General features: G+C 38.7%; 1 protein-coding gene across 3 annotated transcripts in view; it reads left to right on the top strand.

Moving 5' to 3' along the window:
* rbms3 (RNA binding motif, single stranded interacting protein) overlaps positions 1–24,030 on the top strand; it is a 187,225-nt gene that overhangs the window by 34,482 nt on the left and 128,713 nt on the right. Inside the window, exons 1-2 of one of the 3 annotated variants that reach the window (XM_067448292.1) lie at positions 8,324–8,344; positions 10,897–11,054. In XM_067448292.1, the coding sequence (XP_067304393.1) occupies positions 10,924–11,054 (131 nt within the window). In that variant the 5' untranslated portion in view covers positions 8,324–8,344; positions 10,897–10,923. Of the gene's footprint in view, positions 1–8,323; positions 8,345–10,896; positions 11,055–17,841; positions 17,932–24,030 lie in introns of those variants that run through there. The other 2 variants (XM_067448291.1, XM_067448294.1) reach the window with 2 other exon arrangements.

Raw genomic sequence — 24,030 nt, 5'->3', positions numbered from 1 at the left:
ACCTTCAACATTTTGTTTGCCACTGAATTACTCAAAAACTTAATTTCTTTTCAACTGAAGAAAGAAAGACACAGACATCTTGGATGAGATAGGGGTGAGTAAAATCAGGACATTTTCATTTAAAGTGAACTAATCCGTTAAGATATCTTAAATACTTCGTGAGATACAGGTATGCAAACTTTAGGGAAAAACATTTTTCAAATAACAGACCTGCCAATCTCAGTGTAAAACAAAATTATGCTGAATCTTTCTAAAGTAATTTTTATTATCCCCCTAATTTGGCTGCAAATCTTATATGAAAATTGTGATTTTGGCCCCCTCTCTACAAAAGAGCGGTTCAATAAATATTTATCCATGGCATTTATCACATGTATCGTCTTTCTTCAGAAAAAAATATAAATCTTGTAAAATAAAAATATAAGTAAATATATATATAAGTATATAAGAAAGTATATATAAGTTAAAAAAAATAAAACAATACAAAAAAAAAAAACAATATATCTATCTATCTATCTATCTATCTATCTATCTATCTATCTATCTATCTATCTATCTATCTATCTATCTATCTATCTATCTATCTATCTATCTATCTATCTATCATAAATATATATATATATATATATATATATATATATATATATATATATATATATATATATATATATATATGCAAGCACACACACACTCACACACACACAATGTCTATCACTAGGCCACAACAATGTATACTGTACAAAAAGTTTGTTCAAACAAAGCAAAACCCCAAGACAAACCGTTGTTAACTGACAACCTATCACAAATGGAAAACTTTAAATGTGCTAATGTGTTTCAGATAACATATGTGTAGCATAATAGCACATCTATCATCAGGCAATTTGTCTCCCAGGGTCTGCTCGGTTAAGTTAAGTGCCTCCGCTAAAGCTGCATGTACGAAGGAATGGGATTTGTTAGTGTGTGTGGCTATAGAGACTCCTACAGTATGTGTGTGATTCCTGCTGGAGTCCGTTGTAGAAGCAACATCATCTCTCCCTTTCCCTCTAATCCTAGCCCGTCTGATGGCGAAGTGAACGCCTTTGACGTTTCAAAGGCTTCCCCCATCATGACTCCTGACACACTACACACCCTGACGCGCTATCGCCGTGCCCCTGACAGCTGCACAAATTGGCTGAAAGAGGTGTCTGTGGCGCGCACTTTGATCAGCCGAGCTTTTGCTCTCTTGCATTCGGTCTGTCTCTATCCCAGCATCGTGCTGTGGAGGCCAGGCCCCCGATCTGTCGAGGAGAACCGGGCCGGGTGGGTCTGATAAGCTTTCACTCACACAGGAAGCTTTTTGTGCAGTCAGATCATGCGTGTGTGGATGACTGCCTGAAGCCATGTCAGACACGCATATGGTGTGTATAGTTTCTGGGAAAAGGGGGTGTATTTATTAAATCCAGATTTCATGTAGGGCTTTGGCACACTAAGACACAGCTTGTAGGGTAGACTTCTATATGTGCATCAGTATTGGAGAACATCAGGTTTAAAGTAATGCTATAAAATACTGTATTGCATATTATAAAAGAGGCAAAGTCCTCACAATTAATTGTATGTCCCTGTTACACTTAAAATTAACATTACATAAAAAAAGAGAGAACAAATACAATTATTTGTTGTATTTCTACACTGTACATTTTTTGTTGTTTTTTGTTGGTTTAACTTAAAAAAGTAAGTAACCTGGTTGCCTTAAAATTTTAGGTTCATTGAAATTAAAAATTTGAGTTGATACAATGAAGGAAATTTGTTTAATAAATAGAAACTCAAAATATTATTGTATCTGAAACACATAAAACATTTGATAAATCATGAAAATAGCACAATTTGGCATGTTTCACTGCGTCATCAGAAATAAAACACATTTACCCAATATGCTTATGTAATCTTTTAATAATATTTTAATAAAGGTTGTCGAATCTCTAAAAATGTTCATTGTATTAACTCAAAATTTTATTTTTTAAATAAACTCAAAATTGTAAGGCAACCAGGTAACTTTTTTTCTAAATATTTTTTACAGTGTACACTAACTATGCAATGTTCTATTTATTAAAACCTAACATAAATTTCATCAATTTAGTGTTTTTTCATTAAGACCAAAATAATAAAAAAATAATAAGGCAGTCACAATTTAAACATATTATTTGTGAACGTTCAACTTTTCTTTTTTAATAGTCAACTTATTTTCATCAGACATCAAGCTTGAGACACCAGACATTTACCTTTAATTTTCTCAAGCTGATTGCTCTCTATAAACCCCCGCAGTCATCATGTTGTCATGCCATTTCAAGTTGATTTTGATGTGACATAAGGTGGTGATATCTAAGTGACCGAGTTTTTTACTTACTTTTTGAATTAGTCTTCCCATTAATGGCATCATTGTCTTCATTCAGGCCGATTCGAGAACTTGCACGAAAGCAAGAGGCATGATTTATCGCATGAACCAGTCATATCCAAAAATAACCGATCATATCCAATCATAGCGCAATTGAGGCACTGCCTCCTCTCATGTGACTTTCCCCATTCATTATCAATTACCCCCCACTAAACCCAGGGCACGCATTAGGGGGCCTGTTGAAAATTAGTGGGCTCAGGGGAGGCACACCTCCCACTGCAACTTCACCTGCGTGTGTCACTGACACTATTACTTCATAAAACTAGTGGTTTTATATGAAACTTGTAGTGACTTCACAATCACAATAAAGGTGACATCAAAATAAAATAAAAACACATTAAATACAAATAAACTCTTTGAATTGGGAAACAGCCTTACTATCAATACAAGAGTAAAGACAAACCGATTCACAAGAATGAATCACACTTTCGAACGCAAACCATGGCCACGCCCAAAATCGCATACTCTCGAGTGGGTACTTATTTTGAATTACATAATTACTTCACGACCACTAAAGAAAAGTATGTTCTATTTGCTGCATCCGAAAACCTTGCTGCCTTATGAGACAATGGCTCATGTGCATGAAGGCACCTCACAAAACCGATTTCGGACAGAATTCTAAGACAGTGTAACAGTTCAGTGATCTACAGAAAACTGGAGAGAGCTTTGGTGAGAACTAAACAAATATTGAATTACTACATTAGTAATTTCTCGTGAGAAGTGACATTAGAAGTGGAAAATATTGGTAAAAAACACATTTACATCCAAACTGCCCAGCAAACACAACTTTCTAGTGTTGTCACGATACCAAAATTATGACTTCGATACGATATCAGACTAAAATATCGATATATCGATACTAAATTGATACCACAGTAAAAAAATAAAAAAATAAATAAGATAAGATATGACAACAGAACTTGTTATTATTCATTGTTATTTTTTACTAAAAATTCATGTGGCCAGCATGTTCCTTAGGGTTGGGCATCGGTTTGATTTGAACAATTATTGATCAATTACTATTAAAATTATCTCACAAATGTTTGCTATCTCAATGTATTTTTTACAATGGGGTAACATAATTGTGTTGCAATAGCTTACACACAGCACAAGAAAGCTTGGTTTCTAATGGTAAATTGAATTTAAAAAGACGAGTAAACAGTAATAAAATAAGAACAAATAAACAGATTACAAACAATAGCACAAATAAATGCAACAGAATAGAAGATACAAATTAAACAGACTGCTTTATTTTTTTCAGGTAACTCTAACATTCAGATAAGAAACTGAATAAAAAAATGCATAGTAATTACATTTAAAACAACATTGGATAATGTTCTTTGTAAAAAATTCAATAGCGTACAGATTAAACTATTAAAGTTACACAAGTTGATCAGTCAAGAGCAGTTGATCGTTTGTCTTTTTGTAGTTAGAATAACAAATGACTGCGGTCCCTTTAAGACTAACAGACGCATGGATCCTAAACACTGCTCCTGTTACTCGTTCTTCCTGAACTGTTTGCGACTGCGTTTACGTTAAAACTCTTCCAGATGTGCACTGATAATTCTTTGAGTGTATTTGACCAATAATAAGCTGGAAACGGAAGCAAATGTTTGCACTTGTATCAGAGGCGGCTTTATTACGGCAGGGTTGCCAACTCTCACGCATCTGGCGTGATTCTCACGCTTTCAGGCTCTGTGTCACGCTCTCACTCCGCCCAACTCAATCTCACGCCAAATTGCCAAACCTGCTTTTGATATTAAACAAAACTATAAGCTTTAATTTTTTAAAATGTGTTTTAATGAAATTCAAACAATAAATAGCGTTGTGGCGCTAATGTGGCATAATGTTAAAGCCAGAGGCGTTGAAAAGCGGAGTTGCATGCTCTCGTCTCCCTGCGGTGCGCGCTGGTCACGTGGCCCATGAGCGCTCAATACTTCTAGCGCTGTGCCAATGCATTTAAATGGCTTAAGTGGATACACAACAGTTTCACCATATAGATGTTTGCTGCAAGTTTTGGTAAACAGTACAGCATAGTGTTAGTGTTTATTGATTATTAAGTCAGCCATATTTACAGGATCGTTGTATTATGGAGAGTGATAGAGATTCAACATTGTTAACATTAATGTTATTCTTGTATTTAGCCCTCAGGTATTCCTTACTAATATGTCACACTCATACTCATTAAATTATATTTATTGAATATTTTGAGGAGATCTTTTGGTACTAAATACTATTTGTGCAACAATTATTGTCAATAAATGACCACTTAAAATATTTTTCTACTAATATTTGTATTTCTTCTAAAATTTATATTACAATTAGTGTAGTAATTAATATTAAAATAGAGAATTCCAATTCAAAGAGGCAAATTAGAGTCATTTTGTGGCTAAAAATATTAATGTTTATTTGTAATGCCATTAGGTGCCTTATGGCTCTTTAATAAATATACATGTATCTAATCTAGTTGCTCAAAAATATATTGCAGTCTTTGCATTCTAATAAATATTTAGATATGATGATCAAACACTAGATTTCTTTAAATGTGAAATTTCAAAACTTAAATAACTTGCATCCTAATCTTTTTAATAAATAATGATACTTATATAAGCAGTCACAAGTGAATATTAAGGAATGGCACATATAATTTGACCCAAGAAATGTTTAAACTAGTGCCAAAACAAACATATTATTATGTACAGTATATATACTAGATATAAACTGATACTGAATCAAGATCAAAAGCATTTACCCCCCCCCCCCCCCCCCCCCCCCGGCCCTCAAAAAATCTCACTCCAACCTAAACTTAAAAGTTGGCAACCCTGATTACGGTAGGCTATGTGTGTGTGCGCTTCAGATGTGGAGCACGAAATCTGCGGGGATTAGTAGAATTAATTTATGTGCAATCCCGCGCGAAATTCAGACCGATCACACACTAACACTAACACACTGTCATGAGGAAAAAGTCCAGCAGAACGGGCGTTTGCCGTGCTCAGAGGTTAACCGGGCTGAGGGAGAATATGCCGGTGTGTGTGTGTCAACTCGCTGACGGTCAGAGAGGAGAGCGCAGCTGATATCGATACTGTAAAAACTGAGAATCGTATCGTTTCAGATATTCCAGTATCGATATATATCGAAATATCGATATTTTTGAAAACACTATTTCAGACGCTATCTTTTTTCCCCGAGCTCAACTGTCACTGAATGGAAAGCACAGGATTATCCATTGGGATATCAAAGGGAGCGAAGGATACATGTATGCTACCTTAGAAAAATGATCAGATGAAGGTATCTCAGGAGACAGGAAGTGAAGCAAACATTATATTTGGACATGGCTTGATGCCTTCCTGCCTTGAAATGTGTCCTGCAAAGGCAGCATTTTCCAGGTTTCGGACGCAGCCACAACCATAGTATGAATGTACAGGTCCTTCTCAAATAATTAGCATATTGTGATAAAGTTCATTATTTTCCAAAATGTAATGATAAAAAAATTAACTTTCATATATTTTAGATTCATTGCACACCAACTGAAATATTTCAGGTCTTTTATTGTTTTAATACTGCATTTCAGGAAAAGGTTCTCTAAACGAGCTATTAATCATCTGAATCAACGAATTAACTCTAAACACCTGCAAAAGATTCCTGAGGCTTTTAAAAACTCCCATCCTGGTTCATTACTCAAAACCGCAATCATGGGTAAGACTGCCGACCTGACTGCTGTCCAGAAGGCCATCAAGCGAGAGGGTAAGACACAGAAAGAAATTTCTGAACGAATAGGCTGTTCCCAGAGTGCTGTATCAAGGCACATCAGTGGGAAGTCTGTGGGAAGGAAAAAGTGTGGCAAAAAAGCTGCACAACGAGAAGAGGTGACCGGACCCTGAGGAAGATTGTGGAGAAGGACCGATTCCAGTCCTTGGGGGACTGCGGAAGCAGTGGACTGAGTCTGGAGTAGAAACATCCAGAGCCACTGTGCACAGGCGTGTGCAGGAAATGGGCTTCAGGTGCCGCATTCCCCAGGTCAAGCCACTTTTGAACCAGAAACAGCGGCAGAAGCGCCTGACCTGGGCTACAGAGAAGCAGCACTGGACTGTTGCCCAAATTTTGCTTGTAATTCGGAAATCAAGGTGCCAGAGTCTGGAAGAAGACTGGGGAGAAGGAAATGCCAAAATGCCTGAAGTCCAGTGTCAAGTACCCACAGTCAGTGATGGTCTGGGGTGCCATGTCAGCTGCTGGTGTTGGTGTTTTATCAAGGGCAGGGTCAATGCAGCTAGCTATCAGGAGATTTTGGAGCACTTCATGCTTCCATCTGCTGAAAAACTTTATGGAGATGAAGATTTCGTTTTTCAGCACGACCTGGCACCTGCTCACAGTGCCAAAACCACTGGTAAATGGTTTACTGACCATGGTATTACTGTGCTCAATTGGCCTGCCAACTCTCCTGACCTGAACCCCATAGAGAATCTGTGGGATATTGTGAAGAGAAAGTTGAGAGACGCAAGACCCAACACTCTGGATGAGCTTAAGGTCGCTATCGAAGCATCCTGGGCCTCCATAACACCTCAGCAGTGCCACAGGCTGATCGCCTCCATGCCACGCCGCATTGAAGTAGTCATTTCTGCAAAAGGATTCCCGACCAAGTATTGAGTGCATAACTGAACATAATTATTTGAAGGTTGACTTTTTTTGTATTAAAAACACTTTTTTTTTATCGGATGAAATATGCTAATTTTTTTAGATTTCATGAGCTGTATGCTAAAATCATCAGTATTAAAACAATAAAAGACCTGAAATATTTCAGTTGGTGTGCAATGAATCTAAAATATGTCTAAAAAAATATCTAAAATAAATAAATATGAAAGTTAAATTTTTATCATTACATTATGGAAAATAATAAACTTTATCACAATATGCTAATTTTTTAGAAGGAGCTGTATAATCCAGACATACTACATTTGCCATGTTGTCATGATCCTGTGACATACCTGCGTCGCTTCACTGCCATTCACAAATTCTCTCTCGTTGCCTCATGGGAAAGTGTCTATCATATGCACACTTCACTTGCACATCTCGCCAGAAGAAGTAGGTCTTCCGGGTACCTTTTGCCTACTCTTTTATGAGTACTGTGAATTCGGACAGACTACTCTTGACACATTCGTTTTTTGCTTACTATATAGTAGGGAAGTACCGTATGTGATTTCGGATGCAGCCCATGAGTGAAAGGACTGTTCAGTACAAACCGATTTACTGGAACAAATCAGTCTTTTCAATGAAACGTACATGGTGGGGGCCGTTTATAAAGAAACCGATTCAGTAGAACGAATAGAACTTTCCAGGCATAAACATTAAAGTCGCTTTTAAGGTATTTTTATAGATATGAACACAAGAGAGGACATAAAGAGATGCATGTTAGAACATTTTACTAAACTTGCAAAAATGAAGCATTTGCTTAAAAGCATTACAATACTTGAACAACTGAACATTCTTTAACTTTCAGTTACACTTATGTAATTGTTCATGCAATATGCCTATCCCCTGTTTTATTCTGTGTAAACATGAGGTTTATGTTTCCCTATATGCACATGCGCACAGTATGTTTTGATGGCACTTGAACGTCTTCTGTTCCCTGTCTCTGTGTGTTGTATTCCTGAGAATTCAATGGGTTCATTCATAACTGTAGCCTGAGGCACAGGGGTGTGTGAATTATATGAATGCAGAATCTATTCTAGCCGCGATAGGCCTGCCTGTCTGTCTGTCTGTCTGTCTGTCTGGAGGAAATTGCAGGCTGTGGGGAAGTGCAGGTAATAGATTAATGCCAGGGGAGACTTGCCAGTGTACAGCACAACTGACAGCTAATGATTATCACAGAGAGAAAGAGCGGGGAGACGCACACACAGTCCATTACATAGACATCACTTGGTAAGCGTAAGCACACACACCACACACACCACACACATAAATAGCACCTCTTATGCCACAGTCTAACTGTCACAGTGATGTTTCTATATCTGACTGTCGTGTCTGTCATAAAATATTGAACGTTCGGTGTAGCTATACCGTTCATATGCTGCAGACGCCATATTTAAATTAAAACATCATGTGAGGGACATAAATATAATCGGTTCAGTAAGTTGTGCTGTACCTTGCTGACGATGATTAAGTTGGCATAGTAAGGTTAAAGGGATCCCATGGTGTTGAGACTTGTATGGCTTAATATAACATAAATGATGTCTCTTACTGAATTATGTGGTAGAAAACCCATGAAAGATCTACGTTATTTAAAAAATCGATTTTATATTTGGACCATGGGCGGCGCCATTTTGTTTGCGTTCTAGGTTGATGACGTAGAGTGGTTGAACTCCTCAATCAGCTGGCGTTACCCGTTGCTATTTTTACCACAACGCAACTCGAAAATTGTTTCAGAGTTAAACAAAACAAATGAATTGCTTTGTAATTATACTTAAAACACACTCAAACATACATGTGCACACAAACTCACCTACACAAGTCACAAACAGATCGGCGGGCGCGCACACACACACCTAGGTCAGCGACAGACTGCTCTGTCTCAATCGCATGCATCATCACCAAAACATCCTGCCTCTCTTCCTCACGTTACTTTATCCCATCGTCCTACCTAGATATTTCCCTCTGCTGGTCACATTAGGCATACAGTTAATCTACTATCAACAGTCTATCTAGGATATCAACACAGGGAATAGATTGAGGGTTATGTATGCGCGCACGCAGTGCGTGCGTGTGTGTGTGTGTGTTCGCGCCGATCTGTTGGGGTGTGTGTGTGTGTGTGTGTGTGTGTTCGCGCCGATCTGTTGGGGTATGTGTGAGTCTGTGTGAGAGAGAGAGTTTGTGTGCACATGTATGTTTGAGTCCGTGAAGTCGGACAGCTGTTTGTAAATCGGCTTTACTCGTTATTGCGGTGGAACGTGAGACTGAATGACTGCACTCGAACATGTCCACTATGGTGTCGGACAACACTACAAATGTCCATCCCTTCAAATAATGCCCTATTTAAGGGTATAGGGTCGATTTCAGATTCAGCCCCTGTCGTGGAGACTGAGCAGCCCAACATCTCGATTGAAACAGAGCCTGTCGTGTGCGCGCCCGCCGATCTGTTTGTGACTTGTGTAGGTGAGTTTGTGTGCACATGTATGTTTGAGTGTGTTTTAAGTATAATTACAAAGGAATTCATTGGTTTTGTTTAACTCTGAAACAATTTTCGAGTTGCATTGTGGTAAAAATAGCTACGGGTAACGCCAGCTGATTGAGGAGTTCAACCACTCTACGTCATCAACCTAGAACGCAAACAAAATGGCGCCGCCCATGGTCCAAATATAAAATCGATTTTTAAAATAACGTAGATCTTTCATGGGTTTTCTACTACATAATTCAGTAAGAGACATCATTTATGTTACATTAAGCCATACAAGTCTCAACACCAGGGGATCCCTTTAAATCCATACTGGAAGCGTCGAAACTGCAGCTGCACCGCGCGTCCTTTAGACCAATCAGCTGTGAGCACGAGGTCAGACTTCACGCTGCCTTCACGTGCTATCGGAATTGTCGTCGTAAGTTTCCTAGTTAAAAATGAGACATGAACGCCCTCTAACGTCAAAATTCAAATGCGATGAGATTGTAATCACGACTTCAGAAATGGGAAGTAGGACATTTCCAATAGCACGTGAAGCCCCATGGTTCAAGTGACCCAATTTTTTTCCTGTCATGTGGCACAGATCGGATATGACATGTGAACGTGTAAGCAGTAAAAAAACGCATGAATTCCGATATCCTCAGATCGGATTCAGGCCTCACTCATATGAGGTAATAAATCCGATATGATTCGGATGCATGCATTAGCGTCTGCCATGTAAGCGGTCAGATCGGATATTCCCCAGTAAATGCGAGTCGTACGCCATTGAAAAAAGGACGGAGGCGTATGACGTCAACTCAGGTGAACACAAACTGCGATCCAGTGTTGCCAAGTCTGCGGTTTTCATGCGGCATTGGGCTACTTTAACACAGTTTTGAGCTGCAATTGGACGGGTTTTGTTGTGAAAACCTGGCAACCCTGTTTAAAGATGTGTGGAACAGTGCAGACAGCAAAACATGGTGCAATCATTCTGTCTGCGTCCATTGCACATCGCGCTGTTTTACTTCCTTTCACCGGTTAAGAACATCTTGGGCTGTTTTCCCAGTGTACAGTGTAAATGCAAATATCAGATACGGGTCGCTTTTGAAAAGATGATGTAAGCGGGTCGTCAAAAAAATCAGATATAGTCACCAAATCGGAATTGTGCATCAAGACCTGCAGTGTAAATGCAGCCTTTGATAGTCCTTTTTTATCTTCTTCTTCCTAAATCATGTGACCTTGCTGTTCAAAAGTGAATATTACAGTAATCTCATATAATCATATACATTTTTAATAACAACTTCTGCCTTTCTCTGTCTTGCAGCAGTCATATGCCCCGCCCCCTCCTCCCATGGCTCCGCCCAGCCCCAGCACCAACAGCAGCAGCCACAGTGCAGCGGAGCAGCTCAGTAAAACCAACCTGTACATCCGGGGCCTTCCGCCTGGCACCACTGACCAGGACCTCATCAAACTCTGCCAACCGTAAGTGTCTTTTCCCTATGTGCCCTATCTGTCACTGCCTGTTATCCTCTTTGTCTGAACAGGAATGTCGTCCTATATGAGCAGTCGCTCTACACCTATTTATAGTTGCAGTGACACAGGTGCCCACATACAATAACTCATGCAATCATGTAAATGCATGAAAAGAAGGCCGCGGGGAAACGTCAAAAGAAAAAAGGCGCAGTGCTTAGTTACAGAGAAGAATATGGCCCCATAAATGGCGATGGCAAGTCAGCATCATTAGTGTGTAGGGAGGTCATTATGAAATGCTGTACAAGAACCAGGGGGCAGCTTGCATAATCTTCTGCTCTGATGACTCATGCAGATGTAAATCCTTTGTTTTACTCCAGCGCCATGACTTTCTGTGACTATTTCCTAATTTCACCCATGCAAAGTTGGCCATGAGAATATTGATCTAAGGGGTCAGCGGTTTCCAAGCAACACTTAGAGCAAGGACTGCTTTTTCTTGTTGACCCTACACATAGCCTGTAAAAAAAGATAGATGACGCACATTCACTCTCATGTTCCAATATGGCGCTGACATTTTGATTCCCGAGTCAGTGCAGTAGTGAGCGCGAAGTGGAGTCGTGATATCAAGGTCCCACCCACACTCCTGTAGAGTCATTAAAGGGGTGATGAATTGAGAAATCAACTTTCCTTTGAGCTTTTGATATATAAAAGTTCATGGTAATACAAGAATATCCTGCAAGTTGAAAACGTCCTTGTTAGCCAAAGAAAAGCTTTTAAAGACACCAGGCCCAGAAAACGATCGTGTTCGCATATTGACGTCATCAAGCGACGAAACACCACCTCTACAGAATAATAAGCATGTGTAATTCATGAGTCCCGCCCACTGACTCATGGAGCTGCTAGGATTACGCTAGCCAGCAACAATAAACATGCAGAAGATAGCAAGATATTGTGAAAGAACACAGTCGCTGCCTAAGCTTCCTTCTTTCCTTCATTTATTTTTAATGAAGTTCCAGCTCACATGGAGAAGACGTACGCATGTTCGCAATCGCTTCATTTAACTGCGGAATCGTTTATAAACAAGACTTCGATCGCGCTGGATTTGCAGACACAATGTTGTGTCTTCTATATTGGATATTCCTGTGCACGTGTGTGTTTGTGTCTGTGTGTGTGTGCGCGCGTGCGCTGTTTGCACTTATAACCACCGATCATGCAGAACAAGTAATACAAAAATAATATTCCAATCAATCGCGGGTGGATGAGAAATCAATCATTGTGTTTGTTTGATAAAGACGAAGCCGTTTGCGAGCCTTGTGATCGAGAGAATCATTCTGGCTGCCACTTTCAAAACAACCCCTCCCTCATGTGAACTGAACTGACAGGGGCGTAGATATGACGGGAGCTGAAGCTCATTAAATATGCAAATCTTATCCAATCCTAGCCGTGGGCGTTTACTTCCAAGTCTCCAGTGCGGCACGCCCATCAAAACCTAACGTTCAGGAGAGAGCCTCAAAACCAGTGTAGAAAATAACCTATTACATATAAGTTATGTTGTTTTTGAATGTAAAAACCACACAAACGTTATAAGTTGACCTCAGACAACAGTATAAAAAATAAAAAAGCCAGTTCATGACACCTTTAATACGGTATATTGCAGAAGAATAATGTAAGTGTGAAATACACATTATAGAAATGTATAAAATGTAGATTTGTAGAAAAGCTCCAATCTCAGTCAGTTGGCTGACTCCACTCAACTGTCAATGACTTCACACCCCAGTGTTTATAGGATTAAATAACTTATTTGTTGTAACTTATTTACAAACTTATTTAAAGAACAAACACTTGATCTAACATCAGCGTGATTAAAAACTGCCTAAAATGACAGAAACCATCTTTGGGGAAAAATTGTAATTTGATTATTTAGTTTGTGTCACGTCCCATTACATTCCATGGAGAGGGCGGGGTTTATGACCTATACTGCATCCAGCCACCTGGGAGCGATCGAGGCGCTTTGGCTTCACTTTTCAGGACTCTTGGGGCACGCTTGATACACAGATGAGTTCAATACTGGGCTGCTGCAAGTCCACAGAATTCATTTTGATTTTTTTTGGGACGGGGAAGAAAAACATTACTTTCATAAAAATAACAATACAAAAATGCATGTCCCACTTATAATGCTCCAGATGGTAACATGTCAAAAACTCAGGGGGTAGAATGATGAAACCTCAAGCCACAACATCTCTCAATCCCTCTCAGGGTCTCGGGCTACCACGGTCCAGGTTAGCCCAAGGCCTGGAGTGGGATTGGAATAAAAAATTCATGATTATAAAAGTTTTATTAGCTGCGGCTGCTGTGCCAAATGGGCAGTAACATTTTGGAAAGGTCAAAGGGGTTCGCCTTGGGGCTCACTTCCGGAGCTCAGCAGAAAAAAGTGTTCACAAACACTCTTTGCATTTTTTTTTATACATAACACCACAATGATTTAGATGCCATGCATGCAAATCTGCCACCCTAGTGTCACGATCTAAAGCTTACAGCTGCGTGCATGCATACGCACACATTTCGCGCACATGCACACACAGTTAGTGACCCTTTCCGTCCTCCAGTGACTCTGCTGCAGTGGCGGGAAGGGCAGTGAAAAGTGCTTCTGTCAGGCTGACATTTCGGAGATCTTCTTGTGTGATTCCCCATGGAAGATTGGCAGGGTTTTGAGGCCGAAGGTACAATGGGGTTAGACTATAAAGGAGAAAGCGTGGCCTCAGCAGAATCCCAAACCTCAGCCATGAAAACGAGCCCTTCTAGTATTCAGCTTGCTGTGCTCACAGTTTTTTTGTTAATTAAAGTATCTGATAATTGAGGAATGGCATGTTGTCAAGATGCAGATGCATAATGTTTGCCACATCACAGCTTAGAAACAAACATCTAGATTTTAACGTCTTTTTATAAGAGGTGAAAAGGTCAGTTTGGAGGAGTGTTACATTTACAGAGAATTTTTTTTTTTTAAATGTACCGGGGCGTTTTCATAAAAGACTTGAATATGAATCATGAATTATTAATAAAGGCCTTAGGTGAATGCGTCGTCATCATGTTTATGTTCTTTCATTATGCATCTGCTATTCTGTGTGTGTTGGTAGAAACCAGAGGGCGGAGAGTCATGTCTGTGAGCCAGTTCATTACTTTTCCTTTCCATGATTCGATATCATGGAGTATTAACCCTCAGGACAGAGAATTTTACAATACCATTTAAAATAATTGCATTTCAGAGCCCCTCATTATGTCTCTGATTGTAATCTAATGCTACAGAGAGAAAGTGAATACAATCCAACTCAATTCTGCTCACACATGGAGCAAGGTTTTAAGGGATAAATTAGGAATTTAATTCCAACTAAGATCTGTATGATTTTGGCCAGCTTGTCTGTGCCCAGATTTAAATTGTATTGCCCATTCGCAGACCCACACGAAACCTGTGCATGTAGTATACATCCCCCGGCCATTATGTTTTCATCTACAAATAAGTAGTAGAACTCTACATGTTTTTGTCGTCTTGCAGTATTCCACATATTTTCTCTCGAAAACAGTTGAGAAAATGCAAAAACATTTACATATTTCATGTGGGCATTCTCATCTGCTTATCTTTCACAGCTCAGAAGTCTTGTCATTTTTGAATTGTGTAAAAAGCTTTTAGGAGATATAAAATAATACAATAATTAATGATTGACATAGATGTACATTACTAATCACAGCTTAAAATATCAGTTTATTTTTATTTTATCTTTTATTTAGTGATAGATGTTTCAGTTCATATTGAACGTTACGTTTTGATTCTGAATTTGAAAACAGAGCAGACAGATGCAAAATTACTAAGATATAGTTTTTTTTTTTCAGGAGGAAAACCTAGGGAGCAGGAGACTTAATTTGCTCTCCGTTTAATCTCATTGCTGTCTAGGAGAAACAACTGAGATTGATTTCATATGTGTGTTTTTTTCCCTGTGGAATGTTATTATAGTATATGGCTTCCAGTAGTATCTTATTCTATATTCCTTATGTATATATAATATCTTATATATTTTATATTCACTGAATCGCATCCAAGGCTTGCTGCCCAAAATGGCAGCCCCCCACACGACCCACTCCCTCGCTCTCTCTGTCTCTCAGCCTGATTGACTAACTGAGCCAGTGGAGGAATTGCCCTTGTGTACAGGCCTGCCATATCTAGGGGAGCCTCTGGGGTGGGATCTCATTTTCAGTCGGCAGAACCCCCCCTGGGCTCGAATAACTCAGGCATCCAGAGCATGCAAACCATTTCTGAGGCAGTGACAAGGCTAGTAACAGGTCACGGTATTTATTTCAAAGTGTTGTTTTTTTACAATACATCTGTCGTCTTCTTTTCCATAGTTAGACTACAGTTTGATTTATGTCTCCTTCTCATTGCTGTAGAAATGTCTAATCACCGGGTGAAAAGCAGGCTAGTATTTCTAATGATTTGAAGACGGATCCATAATTCATATTTTTTAACTTTAGTTTTCTTCATGTCCCTGCTGTAGTGCAAAACATGGTACAGTTTAAAAAGCTTTTAGGGAAGGTGCTGGAATCCACTCTATAGTCAATACTCTCATATGTTAATGTCACTTGTCTTATATCGAGTACTATTATGATCATCTTAAAGTGCCCCTATTATGGTATTGTATTGGGTCCTGACCTACAATAGGTTTACACACATCCAAGGTCCAATTTTCTTTATTTTCTGAATATTGCAGAATCACCTCTTTTGTCACAGTGTCTGAAACGGCTCGATCAATGATCCGGTCTCTCTAAACTCTTAGTTTCTGCGTGCCTACTGGTCAGAGAGCCCAGTCAAACCTAGGTAGGTTTGTAACAGGAAGTGCATCTGGAATGGCTGATGACTCATTTCGGTAGCCTGACAAGCCAGACCCACATCAAGATGTTTGGTCTGGAAACTCACCATAGCTCAATCCGAGGGGCGGGATAAACGGTTGTCTTTCAAACTCCCTCTGCACAATTGGATAGCGCTACACCAACCAGAGCAACGAAGGTGAAACAGAGCTTGTTGATAGATTAAACATTCGCCGTATCCGGTCGGCAAAACTCTGAACACATCTTCCCTTTTTAAGAATGACTTCAGTGCCTTTCTTTGTTCTTTTCTCAGAGAAAAGCTTAACTCCAAGTCTTCCAGAGTCGCGGTCAGAGCTGATTCGAAAGACCGTCGTTCGCCAGTTTCTGTGTTTACTAGAAGCACGCAAACGCAACTCGGCCCTCGTCATTATGGCCCCGCCCACCGACTCTATACATGATGTGATTGGCCAGGTAAGAGTTTGGCGTTTACAGCTCAGAAGGGTATTGAGAGTTGCTAGACGACACTCGCGGGCTGATTAGATTTGCTGCCGCTAGGGTGCGTCTAGATTTCTAGGCTATCATTTCGGCAGTTCATAGTCGATTCATTCTTTTAGGAGACTAAGTGCCAGATTTATAAAACAGGTCAAATTAGCGTGAGAGCGCTAGTCCAAAAAAGCGCCAGTGAGAGTGGAAAGTTCTGCGCGTGATCTACTGACGATGCACAACCCAATTAAAGAACACAAAGCTGGATCATTTGCATAATGACCAATGCAGTCTACCAAGAGCAGTGCAAATTAGTTTTTATGTTTTGGGGCGGTAAATAATGGCTCAAATACCCGTAAATTGATTAGCAAACCTTTGTAAAACACCCTGCACGATTCATTTAAAATACTCTCCTCCCATAAATTATGCATCTGAAAAGGAAACTCCTACAAATGTATATGCAACAAGTTCAGCCACAAATATAGCTGTGTCCAAGCCTTTTTTCAGCGCTAATTTATCACTGAGCGTCTTTAGTAAATCCTGATCTCGCCAAAAGAGGGTTTTGCGCTGGTGCAAGCTGTTAGTAAATCTGGCCCAATAAGTTTATTTGTTGTGCACTTTGATCTTTAAAACTTTGCAGATATTTTACATTCACAAAGAGCTATACTGCACACTGCATGAAAGGAAATAACATCATAATGGGGCACTTTAACAGTCTGTTCCTCACTCAAAGCTATAATATGTCTTCAAATGACTTGCGATATAGCACACAAAGGTGACAACAATGCCTCTTTTTCATTTTTAGTTGCAGACTTCAACAGAAAATAATTTTATTTGAAAATTCTACTGATAATTCATTGGAAAAAAAACATTTTAACACGATTCATTGCAGGGCTGAACATTAAGAATGATCATGTGCTTATCCTTCGGATGAGTAAAAAATTTGCTTATTTGGAAAAAATGTTTTTTTGCGATGGAAATATAATATATTCTGAAGCAATATCCCCATCAGTGTTCAATCAGCTTTGGCATATTGAAATCTGCATACATGTGGATATGTTTACTTTTTTAAAGGGCACTAATCTTATCTTATATTCTTAAATTTGATCTATACATTCAATTAAAATAAGACACTATAGGGCTGTTACCAATCAAATTAAATAATTTACACTGAAAAATAAAAACTGCATTAAATAATGTTATGAGATTTGTATTTCTGGATAAATTAGAATTTTTAGAAAGTGTGTTTAAACATGAAACCAGTAGGTGGCAGCAGAGAGTCTTAATGAGTGAGTCATTGAGTTATTTATTCAAACGATTCATTCTAACGGCTGATTCATTCAAGAATAAGGCAATCGTTTATGAACAGGTTATTGAATCTTTGATTCAACCGAGTCATTGAATCAATGAATCATTCAGTTACGTACACTGTTGCTGACTTGCTGTGAGACGCGTTGGTGCTGCTGTTTGGAACTCTGTTGCTTAGAATCTTTGTTTGGAACTCTTTTCACTTCTGAAATAGAACAAAAACACTCAATATTGCATCTTAAATGTAAGTGGCTTGTTTATGGAACTGACTGTCATATAATCAGTGTTATTTTTAGTCGTGATTGTATTCAAGAAAACACCACTCTTGGTTGAGTGATGTTTGATACGATGGTATCTTGGTCTTGGTATGATACATTTGTTTAATTGTATCATGTGTTATTTAAAATTGTTTACATTTTGAATGTTTACCGCATAGACCGTAAAAAAATATGGACGACTCGACATCATCCGTTTCCGCTTGGCAGATTTGAAGCTTTCAGACGGCCTTGCACGGCGCGGACATCTTGGGACCGAGTCTGCGCAGTAGCGATTTCGGGACCGCAGTAGAGCGCAGGAAGTAGAGCAGGAAGTACAGCTGCGATATCAAAAGCCCGCCCACTCTCTCGCAGATGCAGAACAATGAATTATGTTGGTGTGAAATAAACAGTTATGGAAATGTAGGAATTAAAGCTAAAGCTCTAATCTGCTCCCAAAAATTTCGAAAAAAGTCCGTTAGTGCCTCAGTGACAACTTCACTCAGAGAAGCCGTCAGTCTCAGCTGTCAATCATGACGTCACACCCCCCGTTTTTATAGCATCAAATAACTAACTCAAACTAAACTTATTTTTAAAACGAACACCTGAAATGAAATCATCGTGATGATAACTGCCTTCAGTGACATAAACTAACTTTGGGGGAAACATTTTGAAGTGTAATTTTATTATTTAGTTTGCCTCGCGTCCATTAGAAACCACTGAGGGGCGGCTATACTGGGACCGGTCACCGGGGGGCGATCGAGGCGCGAAAGCTTCAGTAAATGAGAGGGAGACTGCAGGCTTGGTTTACCCACGGTTTACCGCAGTTTCTCTGTGTGAGCGGTGGCGATCATCATGCGTTGTGATTCCTCCTCGAGAGGCTGCGCGAGCGTCAACAGCGCGACATTGTTTTCGTCAGTTCATTATACATTAGGCCAATACTATTATCCACTATATGTCATTTTGTTCTTATATGTTACTTGCAAATGACAAATACACGAAAACATACAGCTAAAACAACCGTAAAGGGCATAAGACATACAGCCTATAAAAAAATCTACAAAACCATTTTTTTTTTGAGAAAGACAGACAGGTTCAAGTCTTTAGAGTTGACAGATATATTTATCAATCAGCCATTTTAACTGTTTAGTAAAAGCCTTATAAGTAGTTACCTGTCTAATTTCATCTGGTAGGCCTAATCTGTTCCACTCACTGGCTGACTTGCTAATTTCATGCTTAATTTAGTCATTTTGGTACTTGATGTAAAATTAGTTTCATGAAGAAAAAAAATGTATTGCAGTTAGACCCACTTTAATGGTTTTGTGGTGTAGGATAGTCCAGTAAAAGTCGTGATGTTTCCCTTATAAGACTTCCCTGCAATATCTGTAGATAATATTTCAAACTGCAGTTGTTTTTATAACCTGAAAGCAGCTCCAGCATTCAGTCCTAACCTAAGGTCCGATGAGTGTCCGACTCCTCTTGAAGCTCAACTGTTCTGGGTATGTTCAGAATAGCGTATGAGGGCCAAAAAGCTGCTAACCATCAAGAGTCATCTTGAAGTCTTTGTAAACTCAATCTCTCTGTCTCTCTCAGTATCACACAGCTCTTGTCAATATGTCTGAGGTGGGAAAGTAAGAGGAAGTGGGAAGCTTAGTCAAAAGGTGCCAAAGCACTCGGGATAAAGTTCCTTTAGGCTGGATTTGACTCTGTTTTATTGATATCAGTTCTGTCTAGTGTGTTCTGAGACAGCACAGTCTGGTCTCATTATTAATATGTAGGTATTAATACGTAACCTTTACAGGTTCAAAACGTACAGTTTTGTAAGTTTGGATAGATCATTTGAATGTGTCATAATGAAGTGTCATAATGAAATTATGACACTTCATTTAAAAAAAAAAAAAAAAAAGATTTAACCCTAACCCTCATTTAAATCATAGATGTTTGTATAATTGCTCTTTTACTATTTAGATACATTTTAGATCCCTTAGCCCTACCCCAAACATATAAAGTATATAAAAAGAATATAAAATGTAATGGAATTTTTTTTTGCATATAATATAACAACAATATAGCATTAAGAAAAATATACACTATATTGCCAAAAGTATTGGGACATGCCTCCTTTTTGGTGTGTTTTATGGTTCTATTGTAAGTCACAGGATACGACTAAACTGCAAAAATGAATACAATAGAGTCAAAATATGAATGGCAATATTTTAATATTCATAAATAAGAATTCATACACATTTGTATGTCTATAACGTTGTTCACACTTAAATAATTTGTGTTTTAGTGCTGTCAATATTGTACGTTTCAGGAATGTCTATGGAAACGCAAGTAAATGTAGCCTACTTGTGGTTTCCACTTAAAATCACATATGAATACTCATGAGATGCACAGCAAGGAAGGTCTTTTTGAACTATTTTCGAAAGACCGAGAAAAAAAAAAAGTTAAGCAAGCCATGTCATGTTAGCACGGCTCCTGTTGCGTTTTGGACACACAGACCTAGATTTACCATAAATAATAAATAAAGGGCACTAATAATGTAAGGTACCCAAAAAAGGATACTAATTTTTTTAGTACAGTCTACCAGATACACACAGACCTAGATTTACCATAAATAATAAATAAAGGGCACTAATAATGTAAGGTACTAAAGAAACATGGGTGCGAAGAAACATGGGTGCGAGAAAATGTATTGAAAATGTATTGACGTATGAGATGTGTTAGTCTAATGCTACATTTTTAGTTTGCTTTGCAATAATATGCAAGAATGTGGATATTCTGACTTAATCTTGGTTTGAGATGATGAGGTTATTATATATATATAATTATATATATATATTTTTTTTTTGTTGTTGTTGTTTTTGAAAATTTAGACTAGTATTTTTGATTTCTGCCACTGCATTTTACCCACAATTTTTAAAAGATTTTAAAAAGATTATCAAAATGATTTAAAAAAAAAAAAATTGGAATTTGCATTCAAAATCCACTATCCACAATTCCACCATTTTTGAGAGTCTGCGGTGACCAGAAATGCTTAATTATCAATGTTTTACATGTTATTTTACATGTATATTAAGTCATATATTGGCTTATTTTTTATTATTGTACTTTTTATCAAATGTGAACCAGGCTTTTATCCATGCAAAATGTATAGTAAAGCAATGCCATAGCACTTTAGGAAACAGAATTCTCCTTTCGCAAAGTCATAGGGCCTCTTTCTTGACTCCAGCGGTGCAAGCGAGTGTACAAACAAACATCAGATGTTTGTAACTTACGCCGCTGATGTGTCGAGCGGCGTGTCAGACGAGACAGCTGCATTGGTAGCCAATTAAGAGATCCTACACACCCACCTGGATAGAAGTTGAAAGAATGCTGGTTCCCATCTCTCGGCACGAGACATCAAACAGTCCGGCATCCGTGGTTGCCGGTGCTCTGGGGAAAATAAAAACACAGATCAGAGTGTGTGACGGCCCTTTGAGAACTGTCATTAGCACTTCACACACTGCAGCTGAAAGCTTCGTACACAAGACGTGTTGTCTTGACGGTGATCAAATCAGCTGGGATCTGCTCCCAGCTTGGGCTGTCAGAACACGTTGAGCCGTGTCGCGATCTTTCAAAAGTGCGTGTGTGGATCTAGAAATATATTTATCTTCACTAAAAGTCGTTCTAGGCGTTTTGGTTAACCTCATGTGGTGTTTACAGTTTCTTGTGTTCATGCTGATTTGATTTTGTGTGCTTGTGGGTTGACTAAAGTGCTCAGTGTGTGCTGTGTTGGAAAGGGTGGTGGCGTGTGTATGATCCCGTGTTTCATTTGTGGGCCTCTCTTTTGGAGCTGATCTGCTCTGGCCAATGGGTAGTGAAGGTTCAGATGACCAGAGTTAGAACATTGTGATCCCACATACTGGCCGAACTGTGGTATTTCACTGGAGGTTTTGGTGTGTGTGGTATCAGGAGTCTAATTAAAGCTCTCTGGTAATCTGTTATTGCATGGGCGTTGTTGCCTCCTTTCATTCTTTCTTCAATTCTATCTGTCATAGCTGGTTTGCTTGGTGATATTAATAGATGTGACTTTCTTCACCAAGGTTTGAGGCATAAAAATGTACTTCACATAACTCCATGGACTACTCTGACATTCTGATGCGTTTTATTGACCCCTAGAGACCCTAATTAATTAATATATACAGTGCCTTGAGGAAGTATTCAACCCCCTTCATTTTTTCACATCAATCTACACTCCCGTAACCATAATGACAAAGCCAAAAAACAACTTTGCAAATTTATCAAAAAGGAAAAACTGAAATGAGTACATTAAGTATTCAAACCGTTAACTCTGTGTTAAATCACCTTTACAGCCTTAAGTCTTTTGGGGTATGTGAAAAGCTTTGCACATCTACATTTGATGATTATCTGCCATTCCTCTCCTCAGATCCTCTCGAGCTCTGTCAGGTTGGGGGAATGTCAGTGGACAGACATTTTCAGGTTTCTCCATAGATGTTAGATTGGTTTGAGTTGTCCATAAGCCACTCTTGCATTGTCTTAGCTGTATGTTTAGGGTCATTGTCCTGTTGGAAGATAAACCCTCTGCCCAGTCTGAGATTTTGAATGCTCTTGACTAAGTTTTCATTAAAGCTAACTCCTGTATTTTGCTGCATTTAGCTTTCCTTCTACTCTGACGAGTCCCCTAGTTCCTGCCGCTGAAAAATACCCCCACAGCAAGATGCTGTTACCACCACACTTTACTGTTGGGATGGTATTGTCAGGTACTGAGCAGCGCCTTGTTTCCTCCATACATTGTGCTTGAAAATGATTAGAACAAAAAGTCATGAATTACATTTATGTGATTTGCAGCTGCTTTGTGTTTGGAATGGCTGGGACATGATGTAATATGCTATTTATGTCCTTGAGTTATGGAGTATAATGTTGCTGTATATTGTAAAGTAGATTGTTTACTAATATTGTAACATGCAACTTCTCTCACTGTAAACGATTTAGCTCCTTGGCTTGATGTTATTCGAGGTCAAATTCTTGGCCCTCCAGACATCCATGAGAGGAACTCCATGCTTGCGCTTCTTAAAGTTTTCAGCAAGTAAACACACTTGAATCTTGTTCTTAATCAAAAGTCAGCATCTGTAGATAAGTTGATCAGCAATGATACTTAAATGCAGTCCATAAAACGTAGTGTAAATGTGACTGATAACACAGGAGTGTTTTCCAGCAAGAATTTTATATATGTACATGCTATAATGAAATGCATGCAATGTGCTAATTAGTAAAGCTATCTTTGGTGTATCTTTGGCAGTTAGTGATAATAAGACCGCATTAAAAGTACAGCTCACCCAAAAATAATGTTATGTTATTATTTATTCACCCCAATTTTGAATACCATAGCTAGATTTAGATTTGCTAACATCTTGCGCCAGTGCAAACCCCCTTTTGGCGTTAAAAAACTACTTTCAGGAATTAATAAAGACACGCATTGATTTTGCGGCTGACCTTATTGCATATGCATTTGTATGAGCTTCCCTTTCGGGCGCAGAATGTATGGGAGGAGAGAATTTAAATGAATAAAGCAAGGTCATTTACAATGGTTTGCCCTCGCCAATTTACTGGTGTTTGCTCCATTATTTACCGCCCCCCAAAAGGGGAGCACATACTGATAAAAACAACTTGTAGGATTTACTTAATAAAATCTTTATAACAATTTGCACTCAATTTTTCTTAGTAAATTTGACTGCTGTGATATCAAGTACACGTTACTTGCCAGGATCAAGTAAAATATACTTAACTATAAATGTAACATTTATGTAGACATTAAGCACATTTTACTTAATTATATTTAACTTAGCAGGTTGTATTTAATTAAAGTAATCAAGTAAATTTAATTTTATAAGGTGACATGCTTCATGCCACAATGCATTCCGGGAGCCATGGATTAGTTTTGCATGATGCACCTAGAATGCATTGTGGCATGGAGCATGTCACCATTGTTGAGATTTATAGGCTGATTTTTATGTCTGTGTGAGTAAAGCTTGCAGAAGTTCAAAGTGCTTAGTGTACAATCTGTTATAAAACTTATTCAACTT

This window comes from Pseudorasbora parva, chromosome 7, assembly GCF_024679245.1.
Source record: "Pseudorasbora parva isolate DD20220531a chromosome 7, ASM2467924v1, whole genome shotgun sequence".
Lineage (NCBI taxonomy): Eukaryota > Metazoa > Chordata > Actinopteri > Cypriniformes > Gobionidae > Pseudorasbora > Pseudorasbora parva.
The sequence above is the reverse complement of the archived record's forward strand: the minus strand, read 5'-3'. Positions and strand labels throughout refer to the sequence as shown.